General features: G+C 35.1%; 1 protein-coding gene across 1 annotated transcript in view; it reads left to right on the top strand.

Moving 5' to 3' along the window:
* Positions 1-6,107: 6,107 nt before the first annotated feature.
* LOC150096194 (beta-1,4-N-acetylgalactosaminyltransferase bre-4-like) overlaps positions 6,108-17,801 on the top strand; it is an 84,498-nt gene continuing 72,804 nt past the window's right edge. The window contains exon 1 of the mRNA XM_090408817.1: positions 6,108-7,077. Coding sequence (XP_090264943.1) covers positions 6,438-7,077 — 640 coding nt within the window. The 5' untranslated portion in view covers positions 6,108-6,437. The remainder of the gene's footprint in view (positions 7,078-17,801) is intronic.

Raw genomic sequence — 17,801 nt, 5'->3', positions numbered from 1 at the left:
AAACAATTAAACTGAGAACACGTGAATTTAAAATAATTTGTAATACAACAAAAGTTAAGCCTTACATTATACTACTACTACTACCTTCTCTCTCTCAAGGATAAATCTTGTGTGTGTGTGTGTGAGAGTAACTGCGTCTGAAACAATGCCAACATCGACTTTTTAATATCTTCAAATGGAGCTAGGCTAGCATTCATTATTTATGAGTTTCTTATTCATCTGTTTATCGGCTGTTCGTAACTCCACTTTCAAGTGATATCCTCACGCTGAATGGACACGGTTTAAAACGCTGTCACTATCATACACACCGTCTTCTTCAACAGACCAATATGACTTAATTTACTTGCCTACGTAGTTATTTAATATTATTTATTTGCAGTTGGCAAACTTCCCACAGTAAACAGATCCACAAAAGCCACTTGATGTAGAGAATAGACTCTAAAGCCCACTGTTGGCATGGAAATGACGTCATTAGTATTAAACAACAACGAAAAAAAAAACCATTTTATTATGTAGAGGTGTTCAGACTCTTCTTACGATAAGTATGGTAGTACAATAAACCAATTACATTTTCTCCATTTTATAGTTTTCTTTTCTGCTTATTTCTGAATAATTGTGAAATTCAAAACAAGTTAATTAAGAGCGTGTATATTAGGCTTAATTTTTTTCTTCTACGGATTTCATTTTAACTTTTGTTTATGTGTGTCATCTGAGCATTCATTTGGATACTACACACACAATATTTAGTATTTAGCTACCCAACACAATCTTTTGCTGACCATTGTTGACAAGCTAGCCCGTGTGGATAATATTTGAGTTAATTATGAAGGATATGAGCAAGGCGCCACCTACATGGATTTTACTCTTATGCCTTCAATATTTAAAAACGCAAATAATTGCTAAAAATTATTAAATTACATAATGTCGTTTGAAACATTTTACTTATGTGTAAGGTTGCACTTGCATATTATATTTAGCTAAAGGAACACTGAGAGTGATGTGAGTATTTAATATTTGTCTTATTAGTGCTTTAATGGTCATTTAAATTCCTTCTTTGAATTTTATTTCTTAAAATGAAAACGTTAGTAAAGTTTGAAGATTTAATTTGCAAAAGGGTTGTCTAATCTGTGGCTTTAAATAGTTCGAGGAAAACAAAGCGATCGCTTCTATTGTTTGGTTAGCTTTTTTTTTTTTTTACTTTTTTACAAACTATCCTTTAAAATGCGAGAATTTCTTTCCTGTTTCAAAGATTTTTAAACGTATTTTGGAATGAAAAAAAGTAAACAGTAATTAAATTCACAATGATTCTCATAAACAAATAAATCATTCACATGCAAAAGCTGAACTATTTTCTACAATAGCCTACGACAAACAGATGTCAATTTATGTCACGTGATCTTGGATTGTGATTTTTTTTTTTTTTTTTTTAGATCACACCCACACACAGGAATGGTTGTAGAACTTACAGCACATCAGTGCCGTGTGTGAGAAAGAGAGTAAGAAAGATTCTGGCGACTGGCGACGTGTTTATTGAAAGGCTGACTGAAAGATGCAGCCTTAGAGAAAAGAGAGAATGAAGGTGGGAGGTTCTTTCTAAGAACAGCGGTGAACGAGGAGGAAGAGTAGTCTGTTCAGTATACAGTAAAATCTTTTATTCCACTTCCCAGAAAGTGGAATAAAAGATTTATAAAAAAAAAAAGAGAGAAGAAATTGGAGAATAGTCGCGAATTAGCAGAACATTATTCACGGAAATACTTATAGAAGACATAAGAGCATTGAAGTTTGCAGGGTTATCCTGACTTTACTAAGAGTATCAAGAAGATCAGAGTTTAAGGCATTGAGTAGTGAAAATCTTGAAGAGTCTAATGATTGCGTATTGTTGAAGAAGAGGAATGGAGTATATCATTATCACAGTTATGGATAACCTTTGAGGTCACTGAGAGGTCGTTTTAGTACAGAACGAATAACGTGGATGAAACAATTAAAGGAAAGGAAAGGAAGGACTGTTATACTATGACACGTAGGGAGTGACTAAAAAGGAAGATGGGGACCATCTTCCTTTCATTAATTGCAATAATTGCAAAGGATGGTAAGCAGACCATAACATAATGGTTGCTGATTAGGCCTCTGTGCCTGAATCAGTGAATTACCCTATCTGCTGTTGGACTTCCGGTGGTGAAGAAATAGCCTGTTGGATAAACCGGTCCATGTTTTTTTTTTTTTTTTTTTTTTTTTTTTTTTTTTTTTTTTTTTAAACAAGAAATGAAGTGAAACAATTGGACGATAGTTTGAGTTGAATATATACACTGGTTTCATAGAGTGGATGTCTGTCGAATTGGAAAGATTGAGGATAGGGGTTAACTATGGAGCACATGTACAATAGGAAGGATGCCAATAGAATCAATTTTCTACTTGGTGTATACCCTTCAGGATTCTCATTTCTTAAGAGAAGGAGGAGGGGGTACTTTTTCTTGGTTGTCTGCATGAATCGGAAGAGATGTCAGTAGTTGAGTCTTTTCTTTGGGTGACGAAGTACACTCTGGATGTAAGACAACTGGAAACATGAATAGGATAAACTGTTACGGCGTGTTGTCTTGGAACAAGGATCTCTCGACTGTTATTTGATTTCGGGAAGGAGGTTCCTTTGCATGTGATCCTTTCATAATCAGGTTTGTATTTATAGATCGCTTTGTATTTGAGATGAAAAAACGTGTAATGCTAAAAGATGCGATACAGAATCGCATCCTTTTGACACTTATATAGTAAAGAAAACTTGGACGAGGCTATTTTCCGATTTATCAGGTAGAGAACCAACATTTTCGGTATATTTGAAAGGACTACTTGCTAAGAAATAGTCAAGAGATCAACAGAAAGATGGTGAAACTCAGTAACACTAAATTCGACTATATTGTCCTTTACTGTGGAGGGGAGGAGAAGAGTTAAACAAAGAGAAGGGACATACAATGGGAAGTGAAAGATTCGCCAACATAATCCCTCCCCACCCCCACAGAGATTACGTCTTCTGTCCACTGATGCAGCGACAGTTTCACTCAACATAACCACCATCTCAGACTCCCTGCAGGCACGGCCTGGTTGATTAAGTGGCGCAGGATTATTCGCTAGCTGATCGAGAAGTCCCAACCCGTTACCGTCAGACGCCGTCTTGTGTACTATTTTGCGGCAGAATTGTTTTACTTCTGCACTGATTGACCTTGATTCTAAAAATAATATAAAGTTACGCAATCCTCTTTTAATTAGCTTGTGACTAAATTTAAAAATCTTCCGTTCATTGCAAACTATCAATTAAAGCAACCAAGTATTTTAATTAAATTAAATAGAAAAGATTTTTTTTTAAAAAAATGTATGGCATATCTCTTGACGCTATTTAATATAGAAACAAAACAGCGCTGTCAAAATCTGTGCTGCCATCTATAGGCCAAATGGAAAACCCCAACTGTTATCTTATTATATCTACCTACATATTCTTTTAAAAATACAATACAAAATTGATTGTAATTTTCAATTTTGAAAAATTTCAAATTTTCGCACTTGCAGACTTCAAAACGAAAATATTTAAGGCCACAACTTAAGTAAACATGACAAATATAATTTCATTTTAACTAATGTCATAAACAATAAACAGCATTGCAATCAATATTTTTCATATTACATGAAGAAATCGTACTTTAATGATATAAAATTTTACCGGAGTTATAGAAACCCCCGCACTGAGACTGATATCGATGAAGCCTTTTAAATCGGAAAGGTTAAAATCCTGTCTAGGACGCCAAGAATCTTTATAAGCGCTTTCAACCCTTTGTACCCTTCTTTGCTCGCTGAAATTTATTCAGAAAAAAAATAATAAAATTTGAAACCAATGTGTCCACATTTTAATATTCGGTTATAAATCTATAGCTTGGGTGATGATGCGACGAGAATAAGATTTCAAATTTGGGTTGTTCACAAAAAAGTTGGCGACATATTGTTTAATATTTGAAAGAATACAGAAAATCAAGACCTTTAATCTTTCATTTGGATAATTGCACTATCGAAAGTCAATGCAGCTGTATGGAAATTAAGTAGACAATTCAACAAGGAAAAGTAGATTGAAAGAATTAAAATAATTTCTAAAGAAAGTTCCCGATGATGAAAAATGATCAAAAATTAATTCAACAACGCCTTTGTATTCCCTAAAGGGAATATGCAGTATTCTTTTAATCGTAACTATTTGGAAATCAGTGGGGAACCAGTCCTCACCTTAGTGATGTTCCTAACGTTAACTAGTATTTAATTAGGATTATGAAAGTACTTAAAGATTCGACTAACTACGAAATGGCTTTAAAAAGTATAGAAAAATGTTGCTCTAGATGGTTGAAATCCACTCAATCAGTTTTTAATCCATCTTTTAGCGTCATCGAAGTTATCACAAGACTGTATAAGCATGTTTGAGGATTTATTTAAATTATTGGTCTAAAACGAAATATGAGCACCATAAAAACAACCAAATTAATAAAAACGGATGTATAAACAGAAATTCAAAATCTGATTATTTCATCATTTATGTTGGACTTTTAGTACCACTTTGATATGGTACGGTATTCTAGGTATTTTTAAATCCTATATTGCATTTCTTAGTGCGTATTCTGCTACGTTTTTTTGGTCTCAAGTATCGTATACTTTTTTCTTTACCATTACTCTGTATCATATTGGTACACTTTTCGTTATGTATTCTTTCTTATTTGCTTTTTTTTTTTGAAGATTAATTGTAATTGTCGTTGCGAATGTAACTGGCAATTACCCTTCCGAAGGTTTGGCAATCACCAAACCTTTCAGAAAACAGCTTGTAATTTGAGAACATTTCTATATGTACACGGAATTCTTCTTTTTCACAGCAGTCCCGACACTAGAGATGGTTTGACTATAAGGATATCCGAAATCCGCGTGTGTGTGTGTTCCTCCTCACACTTTTGGACACTTCCCAGCATATCTGATGACAGTGCGTGGCTGATGTAGTCTGTTGTCACATGCTTTCTGCATAATGCAGGCGCACATATTGAACACCTGTGATTTCTAGAAGTGAGTCATACTGGTGCTCAGTTAATAAGTCTGAATCAGCTACAGTGCTTCCACCTAGTGACCGTCACTGGCAACTAAAGTCTACTAGATTTGATGGGTTGATGACTCGCTCTGTAGTTTCAACATCTTGTGTCTAGTGGGTTCTCAAGCTTGACAACATTCAAAGAGGATTGATTGAGCGCATAGAGGGATTGTCACATGATGGTTACGAGAACAAGTGACGGATACATGATTTAATTGAAGTTGTAAATTAGTTCAGCACCGATCTATGGGATTAACATCTTTCTCCCCTCTTTTGAACACGAGACATCGCCATTTGTCATTCAAATGTGACGTTTTTCAACATGGAAGATAGTATGATGATAAAAAAAAAAAGAAGAAATAGTTCCTTAGATCTTTCCTTAGAATATTTACGTACTATCTTATTATGGACTCACCTTATGGATAAAACTATCACACTATTTCATTTAGCCGTTCCTAGAAAATTGATTATTATTATTATATTTTATTTTGTGTGATTAAATGAATAAATAAATGGTGAGAATATTTTAGTTTCATCGATAGCGAATCATTTTGGGCCACTGATTTAAATTAAAAAAAAAAAGATTTATTTATTATTTTTATTGTTGCATTTCAAGTTGAATATTTTTAATTTTCTTTTTCCATACTGATTGTAATACATCTACTGCTGCCTTGCAATTGTTAATCACGTTCATATCCACATATGCAGAATAAATGGCTAGTAGGACGTTGCTATGGTTACATTTTCAGCGTCTCTTTCTGCGTCGGAGTATTACAAGTGACAAGGCTTAGATGTACGCATGTTAGCGTTCCCATTTTAGTGAATTATTAATAACCTGGGGTAATTATTATTTATTATTAGGATTATTAGAGGTCGGTTAATTATCGTATTATTATCAGTTGCACGTACGTTTATAACAACCAAAAAAAAAAAAAAAAAAAAGTACATCAGGACTACGTTTCCGCTAGAGGGTGCCACCTGTTCTCGAAGGATCACTGCAGTTTCGAGCGGTTTGTTGATATCGAAAGACCGAAGTCTCGTCGACAGTCAGTAAGTGAAGTTTTGCTCGCGTTATGGATGCTGTTTGTTTGAGCTCCTTTATTCGGTGTGCCGGTTCTCTCAAGAGCCTCCCACCATCCCTTTGATAGTGCATTGGATGACGTGTTGCCATGGTAGCAAAACGGTCGATAGTCGGTTGCTTCTACTACAAAGAATTGGTGCATGCAGAGGTGGCTGCAGTGGGCCGTGGCCACTTCGGGGTCCACGTGCAAGGGTAGGCTAGTGATTGGAAAGACTGTAAAATAGTGCTACGTCGGAAATCGAGTGCGAACGGCTACACATGTATCTGGTGCGGGTGAGAGTGCCCTTCGCTCGCCCTTTAGTGAGATGTACTCTGAAGAGGATTTTAAGGGTTATGCCTTCTGCACTGCTGCTGCTTTTCGTATTTTCTCTCATATTCGTGACACTGATGCAGATCGCCGTGATCCATGCTCATCGCAGGGCTCACTACGCCTCCAGGCACGAGGTGAACACGACGCCTCCGGCTGTGCACCATCAGGAGACAAAGGAACAACCCCCAGTGACCAGTGCCACCAAGACTGCGCCTCACAAAAGGCCAGAGACCCTCCGCGTTGAGGCTTTCTTGGATAAAAACGCTCCGTCCGTGGAGGCCAACATGTTTATACTACAAAATATGGTGAACTCTGCCCGTCTTCGACACATTCTCAGGGTCATTAGTGGCGAAGGAAACGGCAGCAGGAAGAGCAACTCAATGCTCAAACCAAACACCCGTGCACAAAAATATTTACTCCCAGGAGGGACTCCCGATAAGAGACGGAGGGGTTTCCCTGCTCAACTAACAGTTCCTAGCCGTGTGTCCCGACCGCCATCGACAGGCCTTGCGGGACGACACGGTAAGAACTCATCTGCGGAACTTGTGAAACGGAAACCTCTCTGTCCAGCTGTTCCCCCACGTCTCGGTAAGTGAGGACTTTCTTATGTCAAGTTATTCATTGCATGGGCAGAGCTGTTTGCTTTAGAAGTATTGCGAGACTCATTAAGTCTTGTCAAGCTAGTATGCAATAAAAACATATGCATATGCATTATCAGAGAGAGAGAGAGAGAGAGAGAGAGAGAGAGATGAATCAGATAAATGCAGGTTAATGTAACAAAAGTTTATGAATATTCTTACCCATCCCCCATTTGTTCAGGTGAACAAACTTGATGGAAGCAATTAGGGACTGTTTAGTTTCCATTGCATTATCCATCAGCCTCTTGGATGTGACAGGCCTTTTTTACTTCTTAATTACTCTTTTCTGTATAGCGAATAACTGGAGATTTTTATTAGTTACAGTTAGAAATCATCCAACTAATCTAACAGGATAATTTTCGATTCTCTGAGATTAATTTACTCTTCTACTTTGAGTGATATGAACTAACTGGCTGCTTATATTGTATACGAATTTACACATATCAATTAGTTTTTTGATTTTCACGGATATAACTAAACCTAAGCAGGGGTCGTTAAGGGGTTGTTCTCATCTATCATGTTTTTACACTCAATGGTGAGAAAAGGCAATGTTTAAAAAGAGTCAATGATTAACAATGGTTGCTATTATTGTAAATATTAGGTTGCCATGTTTAATAGATAAACGTGATGTTACCTTCTACATTCTTGAAGTTTTTTTTTTAAATTTTCCAGTTTTGTAGAAATGCAATATTTAATAGAAGCTATCAGTATGGTTTCTATCGTATTTCTCAACCCAGTGATGTTTACCACCATTCCTATCTATATAAGCAATAAACTCTACTAGTTGCTGAACTAAGTTATATCTAAGTTTTATAAAACGTTAAGATATTAATTACATAAATGTCTTAATAATAATAATCATTGTCAGTTTGATTCATTTAATATTTTACTTAAATATATATTAAATAAGTCGTCTCATTACAGATAAAGGTGTTCAAAAAGTTTCCGAAACGTCAGTAATAATAATAATCCTCAGCACTATCAGGTCTTTAAAACAGCCCACCATCTCTCCAGATTGATTTACATAACCATAATTTTAAAGTAAGGTACTAAAAGGTTGCGTGTGTTCTTCTCGCTAATTTACTTGATTGTGGAATAAAATCCGCCACCTCCTCATGAGACCGGTAATTTCAAGTTCATATGAAAAGCCCCGATAAAGGTTCGCTTCTCAGATGAGATTCTAACTCTGTTTTTTTTTTCAACAAAAAAGGCTTCGTTGAAACCGAAGCTTTTTTTGTTGAAGATAAAGCTTCGTTGAAACCGAAGTTTTATCTAGAAGCTATGGAGCTTCTAGATAAATGTCTTGCATAAAGAAATTAATGACGTATTGTTGGTGTGAAATCTGAACTAATAGGCTTTTCCTGAACAGCAATCTCTCTCTCTGGGGAATATAATTTTGTATTAGATCGGCATGAAAAAAATTCTCTGCAAAAGATAGTACAAACAGAAAATATTTTCGCGTTGAGAGCTAAATGTTTTTTTGCGTAAACAACAAATAGCTTCACTTTGATATTCTGTGATTTTTTAATCTGGCAGACCTCTAAAGACTTGTCTTTTCGGGATGTTTTTGTTTAAAATTTCTTTGGAGATTTTTCTGCTTTGCAGAGAGTGGAAGCTAATGGTCTCTGTATTGGTATGTTCCAGTTTTTATAAACATTTTGAAGCATACTCAACCGAATTCTTGTTTAACGAGTACTTCAGGGTTACTTTTCTTTTTCATCTTTCAAGTTATTAATGATATGTTTATTTGAAAGCAGTAAGAATCCCCTACCAGTCAACATTTTTTTCACTTATTTTGTTTAGTGTCTGCCTGAATTTACGGTACAAGTTGCTTGAAAAGGTCGCAGATTAACCAGAGAGCAGATTCTCTTAATGCTCCTTCAATATATCAGAGCAGTCATGTGAAAAACGACAAGAGTGACAATACCGATCATTCCCGAAATCCCTTAATCTTATCGTAATGGGTACTGATGATGGTCATCAGAGCTGTCATATGCGGTTGGCTTCACCGTGTTGGCTGAATGAAATGTAGAAGAACGAAACGTTCATAAGTAATACTTTATATGACTGGCTCCGTCACTTAAAAAGTAGAAAAAAGGGAAAAAAATAAATAGAAGTAGAAAAAGAGATAAAATAGAAAAAAATTGTCTATTATACTTTCCATTATTTTTGGATAGAATCGTGTTCAAATGTAGTCAGTCAGACGAATGACGTATGTTGGATTCAAATCCTGTTAAAAAACCGAAATGCATTCATAAGGCCTTTTTTATTGCTGCCTAAGCTAGCTGTTCCTGGATAGATCATAGCAGTGTTTTCCTCCCTGGAATTTCGCCTTTTTCCTCCTCATAAAAAAGACAAACCAGCCAGAGAACACACTTTATTGTATAATGAAACCTGTGGAGAATTCTTGACTAAACAAACACACGTAATAACCACAGTAATAAGTTTTAATAAGTAAATATTTCATCCTAAGTATCTTAGGACATCGTCAGTACAGTTAATTAAAACAGTACTAGGAATAACATAGTTAGGGCGCATGATTACAATGGAATCCCAATATGCGTGCAGTAGCATGTTATAGAATTAATTTAAAATATAACTGGAGAAGAAAAAATATTACATTAAAATAAAATAACATATAAAAATTATTTTACACAATTTTGTATGACAATTTCCCATACTTTAGGAATAGCAAGAGCGTCGTTACGGTTTAGATTTGGTCTGTGAAGTAGGGCTTCAATACTTTCTTTATATAAACGTTCCTGTTTATATAAAGATCTATGTAGAAGTTTAGTCTTTTCCCAATGGATCCTATGGTTTGGGTTTCCAACTCCGTGTTGTGCGAGGCCAGATTTCTGGGGTCTAATAAGATGGATATGGTCTTGATGTTCCGAAAACAAGCACTACACCTGTTTCTAGATAAAATAAACCTTCTTCATCCTCGCATCAAATTTACTCTAGAAAAGAATCTCCACAGGGTATCTTCTTTCTGGATTTACGTATCCAAAAAAAAAAAAAAAAGAAAATGGTTCTATCTCCACTTATGTCTATCGCAAGCTGACATTTTCAGGTCCCTACTTTCACAATTCTTCTGCTCATCATCCATCTCAAAAATTTGTCATCATTAAATCATTAGTAACCAAAGCACACAGATTCTGCTCCTCTGAAGAATCTCTAAACCAAGAATTGGAAATAATCAAAAATACAGCCATACTAAATGGATACAATCTGAAAACAACTCAAAAAATCACCAGTCACTTCCCTACACATCAACTTGAACAAGCCCATAGGATTCCCATACATTATGGCAAAGGCATCTCCGAACGTCTTTCAAAAATTATGAAGAAATACAAACTTGCTACTTCCTGACGTGTACGAGGTTCCATGCTCCTGTAAATTGTCTTACTAAGGACAGACAGGTAGATCTGTTCATAAACGCATTTCGAAACATCAAGACCATATCCGTCTCATCAAATCGCAGAAATCTGGCCTCGCACAACACGGAATTGAAAACCCAAACCATAGGATCCATTGGAAGAAAACCAAACTTCTACATAGATCTTTATATAAATATGAACGTTTATATGAAGAAAGTGTTGAATCCCTACTTCACAGACCAAATCTAAACCGTCATAACGTTCTTGCTATTCCTGAAGTATGGGAAATTGTCATACAAAATTGCGTAAAATAATTTTTTATATATGTTATCTTATTTTAATGCAATCTTTTTCCCTTCAGATATATTTTCATTTAATTCTATTCCTAGTATTGTTTGAATTAACTGTACTGACGATGTTCTATGATATTTAGGGTGAAACATTTACTTATTAAAACTTATTACTGTGGTTATTACGCGTGTTTGTTTAGTCAGAGAACACACTCACTGAAAAAACCTGGAAATGAAGATGTTTAATCTCTCTCTCATTACGAATATTTAGGTTAATACCTTAAAAAAGATGGGATGACAGATTTCCCTGTTATTTTGTGGACAAACAAAATCTGTGAAAACCAAATAGTGGGTAAGGAAACTTGAATTACTCCCCTGGGGAACTTTCCTAGTTTATTCCACAACGATGAAGTGGTCATTAATATGTATTTATTAATTAGAAACATTTTTGATTAAATTTACTAACTTTGATAGAATAACTGCAATAGTTTAATCATTTCGTTGTTGCTTGTTTATTATTAAATATTTATTAGTAATTTTTCAGGTTAATAGAACACATGAGTATCTGTTTGGTTGGTTTTATCAATGCTCAAGTTATTCAGTGACTTTAGACCAATGGATTACATTGAGTTCGATGTTTGAAATCGTCACAACATGTAAACTTTTGTTTCAAGCATATCATCTGAGAACCAAAGAACAAAAATGTTGGTTCTCAGAGAATCAAAATGTTTGAAAAACATATATCGTAATAACATAATAATTGTAATAAATAATATATTGGGTTTTAGAATGTATTCAAAAAAACGTTTATTAAGTTTACGTCTGGTTTCAATTAGATTGTTTTTATCGATAAAATTTGGCAAAACAATAACTGGCTATAACTTATATAAATAATTCCACATGGATCTTAACGAATATGGCGAATATTAATATTTAGAATCATTGTTAAAGTTACTCCAGTTATTTAAGTTTTGATTTCAATCGGGTCATTTATAATGAGCAAAAAACACATTTAAGTATATCGAATACATGCTGGCCAAAAACAGTTCGAAGTTGAATCTTTTTAACAATGAAAAAAAAAAAAACGTTTTTACGCTACTATTATAAAACGTATCATTCTATGATCATCTACAATCATTCCTTACTTGTGTTAAATAAATGATTGAAATTATTGCAGTCTGTGTCAGTTAACCTCTGCAGCGAGGATGATTGGTACATGTTGGATGTAAAAGAAAATTTATTGTCGCTAGCAAGAGAAATATCGGAATTTCTATCAATGTTCGTGTTTGTCTGATTCGCTTGTAAAATTACTACACTTCTTCTTATAAGATCATTAATAATGGTAATACTAATCATAAGACCATATTAATAACGTGTGTGCTTAAAGCTATTGCTTTATTTGTTTTATTCGTGCCGAAATATTTATTGGCATCTTTATTTTCATTTTCTCCTAACTTCGAAGACTTCTGTTTCAAATGATATTTTTGTAATTTTACATCGTAAATCCTTGACGCCACCCCAGTACAACCAACGCATCATTAGAAGGGCAGTCGAAGAATTCTCAAACCAATTTTCGCAATTGCAAGGGAGATTGAATGACTAGATTTAAACTCAGTTGTCTTTATCTGTGTTAATCTAGAAATTCAACGCATCAGCGACATCTGTCTTACTACCAAACCATTGTGTTTTGCAATATTATAGGGACAAAGTTCTGCACGAAGAGTTGTCCTATTTATTCACACATTACGTACATGTTTATTTTTCTTATTATTAATGTTTATAGATTAAAAAATTCTACACTAATTTCGCAATTTATTTCAACACGATAATATTATTACATGGTCTTAGATTAATAACTAGAGCAACTCAATTCTCAAGGTATTCGTTAATTATGCTAAACAAACACGCGTAATAACCTCAGTAATAAGTTTTAATATGAAAATATTTCATCCTAAACATCTTTGGACAACGTCAGTACAGCTAATTCAAATAATACTAGGGATAACATATAGTTAGGGCGCATGATTACAATGGAATCCAAATATGCATGCAGTAGCGTGTTAAAGAATTAAATGAAAATATATCGGGGGGGGGGGAATTACATTAAAATAAGATAAACATATATAAAAACAAATATTTTACACAATTTTGTATGACAATTTCCCATACTTTATGAATAGCAAGAACGTCATGACGGTTTAGATTTGGTCTGTGAAGTAGGGTTTCAACACTTTCTTTATATAAACGTTCATGTTTATATAAAGATCTATGTAGAAGTTTGGTTTTCTTCCAATGGATCCCATGGTTTGGGTTTTCAATTCCGTGTTGTGCGAGGCCAGATTTCTGCGATTTGATGAGACGGATATGGTCTTGATGTTCCGAAATGCGTTTATGAACAGATCTACCTGTCTGTCCAAAGTAAGACAATTTGCAGGATCATGGAGCCTCATACATGCCAGGTAACATCAGAGGTGAGAGTTTGTCTTTAGGAGAAGGTAACAAGTTATAGATCTGGTTGATTGGTTTGTAGGTAGTAGCAAGTTTGTATTTCTTCATAATATTTGAAAGACGTTCGGAGATGCCTTTGCCATAATGTATGGGAATCCTATGGGCTTGTTCTTGTTTAGGTTGATGTGTAGGGAAGTGACTGGTGAATTTTTGAGTTGTTTTATGATTGTATCCATTTAGTATGGCTGTATGGTTGATTATTTCCAATTCTTGGCTTACAGATTCTTCAGAGGAGCGGAATCTGTGTGCTCTGGTTACTAATGATTTAATGATGGCAAATTTTTGAGATGGATGATGAGCAGAAGAATTGTGAATGTAGCAACCTGAAAATGTCAGCTTGCGATAGACATAAGTGGAGATAGAACCATCTTCTTTTCTTCGGATGCGTAAATCCAGAAAGGAGATACCCTGTGGAGATTCTTTTCTAGAGTAAATTTAATGCGAGGATGAAGAAGGTTTATTTTATCTAGAAACAGGTGTAGTTCCTGTTTGGAATGACCCCAGACAGCAAACACGTCATCGACATATCGTGGCCAATTTTTGGTTTGGGTTTAAACGTGAAAATGTTTTCTTCAAGGTATTCTAGAAACAGATTTGCTAAGTTTGGTGATAAGGGAGACGTCATTGCTGTTGCTTCCTCTTGTTTATAATTTTTTTTTTACAAGTGAAATAACCGGACATAATAATCAATTTGAATAATTCGACAATATCAGATGGAAAGTTTTGAGTTAACAAGTCTACCGTTTCCTTATGGGGAATATTAGTGAAGTGGGAGACAGTGTCGAAGCTAATTAGCATGTCAGTTTCCAACAGTTGAATGTGTTTTATTTTTGCGTGAAACTCTGTGGAAATTTTGTTTGATGAGGCTGAGTGGCCTATGTGAGGACAGAGAAGGTTAGATAAGAATCTTGATAACTTGTAAGTCGAGCTGCTAATAGAATCCCCGATAGGTCTGAGTGGAACGTTATTTTTGCGAAGGTAAACTGTATATTCTAGGAGGCCAATCATGGTATGTCCTGAGTTTTTTTATTTTTCTTCATCTAATGAAGTGGTTTCATCAAGATACCTGTTCATTTCTTGAGCTGTCTTTGTAGGATCATAATCAAGTTTGGCGTAAGTATTTCGATATCGGAGTAGTAAATTCATTTTTCGGTCATATGAATTGGTATCTAGAACAACAGCGGTATTTCCCTTGTCGGCTCTGGTGATAATTATGTTTTTATTACGTTTTAAGAGAAGGTAAAGAGCTTTCAATTCAACAATATCCATCCTAAGATGTTTAGGATGAAATATTTACTCGTTAAAACTTATTACTGTGGTTATTAGGTGTTTGTTTAGTCATGAATTCACCACATGTTTCATTGTACAATAAATTCGTTAATTATATTGCTTCAATTGTATGTTTCTAGATTGCTTATTTTCTTCTATATGCAGAAGAAAAAAATAACGTTATTTGGAAAGTTACATCTGAGACATACAAGCCTAAGACTTTTGCTATGTAAGCCAGATGTTTCTTGTACACAGAAAATACGTGTTTTGTTTCTCCTGCAATTTTTTTAAAAAAATATATATAAAATAAAGAAATCTCACCTTAGTATTGCGTACAGCCTTCCCATGTTAATACGGCAAACCTTCGTTATAACATGTCTGAGCGAAAAATGTGTTATGGACTTTGATTCCGGTTAGAAAACCAAGAATGCATTCTTCAAAATTCGGAGCTAAAGTAGCTTGAAAACAAAGCATGTCTTTGACATAATTGTAACATTGTTGAATTAAAATTCTCTCCTTATGATAAGACATTTTGTTTTTCCATATCGAAATGTGCCACAATAATTACTATTTGGAGTTCTTGATGTCCGATGTGATATTATATGCTGTAAGGAAGTTTTAATGCAACAGATGAGAACTGAATGTTGCATGGTTACCACAGATTTCAAAGTGTAGATTCGTGGAGGTTGGTTTTATGATTATAGTTCTGATATTACTGATACAGCCTCTGGTAAGCCCGATAAGGGATAGTAGGTAAACACAGCCTTCACAGGATAAAAATGTAACATTTATAGAAGGTACGTGATTTGAAATGTTTTAAAATTGTTGATTTGCTGTCTCTTCTAAGGTATTTCTATGTTTGTGTAATGTTCATGCTGTTAGAAATTTTTGGTCGTTGGTTCTAAAACTTAGCGTAAGTAGATGGATTTAATAACACATGAGCACTTCAGACCATCTTATAATTCACTTAGATTTCACGTTAACCACATTTCATATTTTCAATCGAAATACTTTTTCGATTGAAAAAGCAGCTATCTTACACTCCAAAGTACAAGTACAAGGTTACTCGAAATTTATTTGATGTGATATCATGATTAACCTACTTCATGGTACAAAGTACTTAGTGTACGAAATATACACTTATAAACTAAGATTTTCTTCTTTTTTTAAAGTAATTATTTCGAAAACTTCTATTTCTTTCCGGTGCATTTCAGTTTTTAATCAAATGTTCAGCCAGTTTTAAAGAAGTTGACAAATCTTTTCCTGTACTAATTGCGTAATTTTTTGAATTCTTCTTCGTAATGGCAATACGCATGCGCACAATGTAAATCATGGAACCATTAGAAACCGTAGGTTTCTTGAAATGTATATATTAGTAGTGAACAGAAGAGATTACAAAGACTGTAAACATGACTCTCCGACAGATGTCCAAGTTAAATTTCCGATTCCGGAGAAGACTAATTCTTTTGCCTGAAATGACGGCACTTCATACGCCATTATTTGGTTCAAGAAGTGTTTATGAATTCACCAAATCATATTACATGCACTAATAGTTCTGTACTACCCTTTCCAATGAACAATGTGTGTTTTCATAATGCAAAACTCGTCCAATAAGAAGTTGTAAACTGTTGGATATCCTTTAATACAGCTCGCGTCTTTCCTAATATCTTTGATAACTCCGGTCAGTGGACGATATTCCTATTCTGGAGCTGAAGAGAACGAGGGAGTACCTTTGGTTAAACGAGCTACTAAGAATCCAGCATTTCGGTATTCACGGAAAAGCCCCCAGAACTCAATACATTTCCTTCAGCTGGCATCGACGGATTTCTGTTGGATCATCCACTATTACACTACACTACATCCCCTCAAAGTTCAGTGAAAAATGGTAATGTTCTTGTTGGAAAGATGTCGGTTCAAATCCTGTTTAGGATACGAAAGTAGGTCTTCGGAAATGAAGGCGAGTTAGTCTATCTGAAAAGCAGTGGATTAACTTTTTCTTCCTTGATAGTTGAGTTTGATCTCATAATGCAAACCAAACCGGCTAAAGAACGCACCTGTGACTGATAGGCATAGAAAACAATGTAAGTAGATTGACAGCCCTATGATAGCATCAATTTGGTTTTATTATTATTATTATTATTAAGAGAGACCTCCAGGGAGTCAGAGACTCATCGAGGGAGGCCACATACTACACACACCAGCTATCATACTTATTCTTGAATTCATTCACACCGCTTGCACTCACAACATCCAACGGCATTCCGTCCAATCACGCACCACCCTCTGAGAGAAAAATCTGGCCCTTACATCCTCCTTGGCGGCCTTCATTCTCAGCTTCCAAGGATGCTCTCTCGTTCTTTCCCCATCTTCCATCAATTGAAATCTTACATGATCCTTTCAGAAGTTTGTAAGTCACAATCACATCATCCCTTCTTCTCCTGTTTGCTAGTGTCTGCAGTTTAAAAATTCTCAATCTGTCTTCATGATCAGTATTCCAGAATCCTGATATCATTTGTAATACTCTCCTTTGTACTCTCTCCAATATATCAGAATCACAACGGAAACTAGGAGACCAGACCTGTGCACAATAATCCGAGTGAGGTCTTATCAAGGCCTTGTAAAGAGGCAAAATAACATCCTTATCTTTACAAGGATAAGGATTGCAATGCTGAACGTTCGTTTCAGCATTGCAATTATCTTTTGAGTTGTATTTGCAATCTTTGCCACATGGCCCCTAAACTTCAACTTCCTATCTATTAACACTCCAAGATCCCTAGCCTAATCCCACCAATATAATACCACAGTGGATATCTAATCATGCCGAAGTGAATGACTTTACATTTACTGACATTGAACTAACACCCATTTCCCATGCCCAAAATTCCAGCCTATTCAGATCATCCTGCAAAGACTGCATATCAGCAGCATTCCTGATTATCCTACCTATCTTTGCATCATCAGCAAATAACTGTATGTCGCTTGTCAGACCATTCCCAATATCATTAATGTACAGATTGAATAACAGTGGACCAAGCATTGATCCTTGTGGTACTAAAACATGACCTTCCCAATGAACAAAGTAGAGATTCACTGTCAACCCATTTCCGAATGTGGGCCCTAACCAATTTTCCAAAAATATTCAGCACCACTCCTGAGATACTAATTGGTTGATAGTTGGATACGTCGGTCTTTGCACCACCCTTGTGCAATGGAATTACATACATTCCTTC

Source organism: Typopeltis vanoorti, chromosome 19, assembly GCF_054136105.1.
Source record: "Typopeltis vanoorti isolate ZY-2024b chromosome 19, IOZ_Tvanoo_1.0, whole genome shotgun sequence".
Taxonomy (NCBI): domain Eukaryota; kingdom Metazoa; phylum Arthropoda; class Arachnida; order Uropygi; family Thelyphonidae; genus Typopeltis; species Typopeltis vanoorti.
This window is presented reverse-complemented; position numbering and strand designations above follow the sequence as displayed.